At 39.1% G+C, this 4,387-nt stretch overlaps 1 protein-coding gene across 1 annotated transcript; it reads right to left on the reverse strand.

Annotated features, from left to right (window-relative positions):
* Positions 1-562: 562 nt before the first annotated feature.
* On the reverse strand, positions 563-3,167 carry nkx2.4b (NK2 homeobox 4b). The gene is made up of 2 exons (XM_027155412.2): positions 2,589-3,167; positions 563-1,929 (listed from the first exon to the last, which is right to left on the reverse strand). The coding sequence occupies exons 1-2, from the start codon at positions 2,977-2,979 to the stop codon at positions 1,295-1,297; spliced, it is 1,026 nt and encodes a 341-aa protein (XP_027011213.2). The 5' UTR covers positions 2,980-3,167; the 3' UTR covers positions 563-1,294.
* Between the last annotated feature and the right edge of the window lie 1,220 nt (positions 3,168-4,387).

The raw sequence follows: 4,387 nt of genomic DNA on the forward strand, positions 1-4,387 counted from the left end.
GTCGTGTTTGTTTTTGTTCTCACATTTCATATATTCCAGATGAGCGATGTGTGTGTTAAGAAAGAGGATCCAAACAGTGGACATATTAAGTGTGTTCAAACACAGCTGAATATTCATAGGTTCACCATAATGCACAATTATAAATGTAGATATCGGAGTCAAAACACTGTTTTAAATGATAAAAGAATAATTGGGTTAATGAACAATAGTCTTGCACTAATCTGAATTCAGATGCATCTCCACATTTGGCTAAATAACTTGATTGCAACATTTGAATATCATTTCTCCCTCTTTAGTTAAAAATAACTAGTTTTGAATTTTTATCACCTTGCCCCCTAAATATGTCTGCGATGTATTTTGAGTTGAGGAATTATTTTATTGTAGAAAATATTTATTAAACTCCTGATGGGATAGCAGCTTTTTAAAGTGGTAGTATGAATTTTCATGAAACCCACAGTGCAAGGAAACTTTATGGAATAAATTGGACAAATAACATTTAAATAATTAATGACAGCTGTTCAGCTTATAGAGCAAGACTGGGTGTCTTCAGTTTCACCCTGAAAAAGATTGTCATTAAGTTTAGCTGATAGTGTTAATCAGTTTATATTTGGATATATAAACCAGTTTTTGTGATCGAAGGGGAGATGCAGTGGCTGTTCTTATAGCAGTTGTGCGTATTATTTTCTGATGATTATTAACCAAACAAATCAGTCGCTTAATGGCTCAGCGTTAACATTTATTGAAACCCGTACTGTAAATCTTCAACTTAATATATTTCCCAAAATAATAAGACTAATTTCCCATTGCCTAGTAAAAAGCTGCAAAGTATTCAGAATGTTTGTTTTTTTTATTGTTAAATTTAATTCTTATTCGTTTCAGAAGAAACTTTAAAATTTTCTTAAATTACAAAAAGTTTTCGTGTGAACAACATAAAATCTCGCGGTGTCAAATGTGTCCTTTATACTTTTGCATCAAGTTCATCTAAAAAGTTGAAAAGCATTTTAAAAAAGCTTCATGAACAATAGTAGAGAGAGAGAGAGAGAGAGAGAGAGAGAGAGAGAGATGTGTGAAAATAACAAGCCTTTTTTTGCTGCACGTCCATCCACACCCTAATACAGCTTGGTTACAAACTCCAACCGTGAGATATTATTTCTGGATGGATATAATCTAATAAAATCCTCACATTTGTACATGTTGAAATGCGCGTTTGTTTCTGTCTAGTGTTTTAAGTTGTTCTCCGGAGTCGTTAGAGGCCGTTTCCTGGTCTGAGCTCTCATACAAAACGCGTATTCGCCTACCAAGTTCTGCCGTAGAGCAGGTTCGACCCCGCCATGTTGTACTCCAAGAGGGCGGAGTCCAGGTGAGACAAACCGGGGAGGTGCGCGCTGTGCAGCCCTGGCGGACTCGGTGCCATGTCGTCAAGCTCATCCGCAGCAGACGCTAACGTCTCCACTGTTTGGCTTCGCTGCTGTAGTGGCCCCGCAGTCATGGCGACGTTTTGGCCTGAGGTCTGTGTGTCGGATCCGTTCTGACAGGGTTTACCGTCTTTGACGAGCACAGGCACGGTGACGCGCCTCGGTGAATGCTGCTGATGGCACGCGTCCCCGCCGTCCTGCTGCTGTAACTGCGGCTCGCGTGTCGCTTTGTCTTTGGCCTGCCGTTTCATTTTGTAGCGGTGGTTCTGAAACCAGATCTTCACCTGGTTCGGTGTCAGGTGGATCAGACTGGCCAGGTGCTCGCGCTCGGGCGCAGACAGGTAGCGCTGCTGTTTGAATCTGCGCTCGAGTTCATACACCTGCGCCTGAGAAAAGAGCACACGACGTTTCCTGCGCGGAGCCGCGTGGAGAGTCACCATGGACTTGGCGTCCATTCCCGCGAGCGCACCCATATTCATGTTCATAGCACTGGAGGAGCCCATGAACCTAGGAACTTCAAAAGAAACAGGATATTAATAAGAGTAGGCTGTTATTACAACAAAAATAAATTAAGACTCGTTAAGATGCGTTATAAAACTTCCAAGTGCATTTATCACAGTCAACATGCTATTATAATTATAATAATAAATTATTTAAAATACAAATGTTAATACTGTCCGTTTTAACTACATTTAAATCGTTTTTCCTTAGTATAATCTAAATAAAACTCGTAGCAAGTTCCCTTTGTTAATGTCCTTGACAATTGTATAGGCTACAGTTTTTTTGTTTGCAATTTGTTCTAACCAATACTAATTTAAATAGTTTTTTAAGATTTTTTTTTAATCAATTTTATCTTATTTATGATTTTACAAATTAAGTTGACTCATTCATTTGGGTATTTGTAATAAAGTAATCAAATATATTGAAAAAAATTATATATATATTAATTATTTTTATTTCATTTTATTAGGAATTTCAACTTTTCTTCTTTGACACGTTTAAGAATCAGGAATTAAGTGTAGCTGTTTGTAGGTATTTGTTTTCTTTTAAAGAATTAGCCCATTTTAAACAACCGATATGCTGTTATATTGAATAATGCAGCGGTGGCTTTTTCATTTAAAAATAATGATAACATTTGTTGTAATTGTAAGATTTGTTGTGGCATGAACTCACGTGCTGCGTAACGCGGCTCCGGGTTTGTTCCGTACCAGGCTGCGGTTGCAGCGCCGCTTCTCACGCTCTCTTGGTAAGTGGGCAGTTCCGCCACTCCGCCGAGACTCCCGTTACAGTATCCCGCCACGGCCGCGTGTGAGAACTGTGACATGCCGTGCGGCACGTGATAAGCTCCGTGGCTCACTCCGTGCTGCTGCTGCTGTTGCTGCTGGTGGTGGTGGTGTTGGTGATGGTGGTGGTGGTGCTGATGCTGCGCGCCCTGTGCAGTCGGAGGAGGAGGCTGCCGGTAAGCGCCCTCCATGCATGCGAACTTCTTAAAGCAGCTCTCCTCCAGCGGGCTCAGGATGTCGTTCACGGAGAAAGGCGTGGAGTGTTTCGGGCTCAGGGACATGATTCAGCCCCCGCGCACGCAAAGATGGGTATGTGGTCGCGCTCCGACCGTCCGACACAACAATATAAAAAAAACCCAGAAAATCCTTTGTGGAACGCCTGTGATGGCGTTGTGCGGTTACTCGTTTGCACGGTAAAAAAGCTCCAAGCGAATCGACACAGGGAGGGAAAGAGCCGTCTTTATCTCACTGCCTGGTTCGTAACTGCGCGCGAGGGATACGACAAACACAGGAGGCGGAGCAACAGGAAGTTAAAAAACTACCGTGCGCATTCCACCCCCAAGGATGGCTTGGGTCCTGCCTCGTGCGTTTTGTTACATTTAGGACACATTCATAATGCTTTATTATAAAGTACCAAAGTTTCTAAATTATTCTGTCTGTTCTTCAACACGTTAAAATCATCACGGACACCCACTGTGTTACAATATCAGTTAGTAGAGTTTAATCTCCTTTACAACAGTCATCAGCAAGACCTTAATGTTTAATATTTATCTCACATGCAGTCACATTTAATGATGTTGAAGCATAAATGTTTGCATCAGTCTGAGATAGCCAAAGCTAGTCCAACAAATCATGATCCTAAGACGTTTCTTTGTTTTTATTTGTTTGTTCTTCTTTTGAATAGGCATTAGAAAGAGCTTTGCTTCAAATAATACACTTTTAGGGTACATTTCAAATACTGTTACTACTTCACTGAGAAATTACTTTTTCCTATACCTTTCCTATACATATCTATAATTTATTTTTATATAAAGCTGAAAAATCACTTTAAAAACAGTTAAATGGTACACTGTATACCGATGCTATCATCATTTATGTAGGGTAAAATCTTAATAATAATGATAATAATATAATTATTGTTTATTATTATCATTCTTATTATTACTATTCTTATTATTACTATTATTATTGTTGTTGTTCATTTTTATTATTATCATGATTGTTATAATAATAATAATAATAATAATAATAATAATACCTTTATTATTATTATTATTATTATTATTATTATTATTATTATTACGTACTTTTTACAATTTACTAGCCTAATAATAAATGTAACAGTATTAATAATGTAATACTGTTCTATATTAATGTATCGTTTATGACTAATAATTATTTATTGTTTGGTGTAGCGTGTAGGCTTTTCACGGTGAAAACACTTGGGTTATACATCTGCTTGTGCGGACTTTCTAGTTACAGGCTATGGAAAGTGTGAGTCTGATCAGTGCAGTGCAGGGCGGTGCGCTCTCCTGAACACATACACACACACACACACACACACACACACACACACACACACACACACACACACACACACACACACACACACACGCACACACACACACACACACACACTGACCACATGGCGCCCAAGTCTTCACACAGTGCTGAACAAAACCATGACGA

This window comes from Tachysurus fulvidraco, chromosome 16 (assembly GCF_022655615.1).
Source record: "Tachysurus fulvidraco isolate hzauxx_2018 chromosome 16, HZAU_PFXX_2.0, whole genome shotgun sequence".
Taxonomy (NCBI): domain Eukaryota; kingdom Metazoa; phylum Chordata; class Actinopteri; order Siluriformes; family Bagridae; genus Tachysurus; species Tachysurus fulvidraco.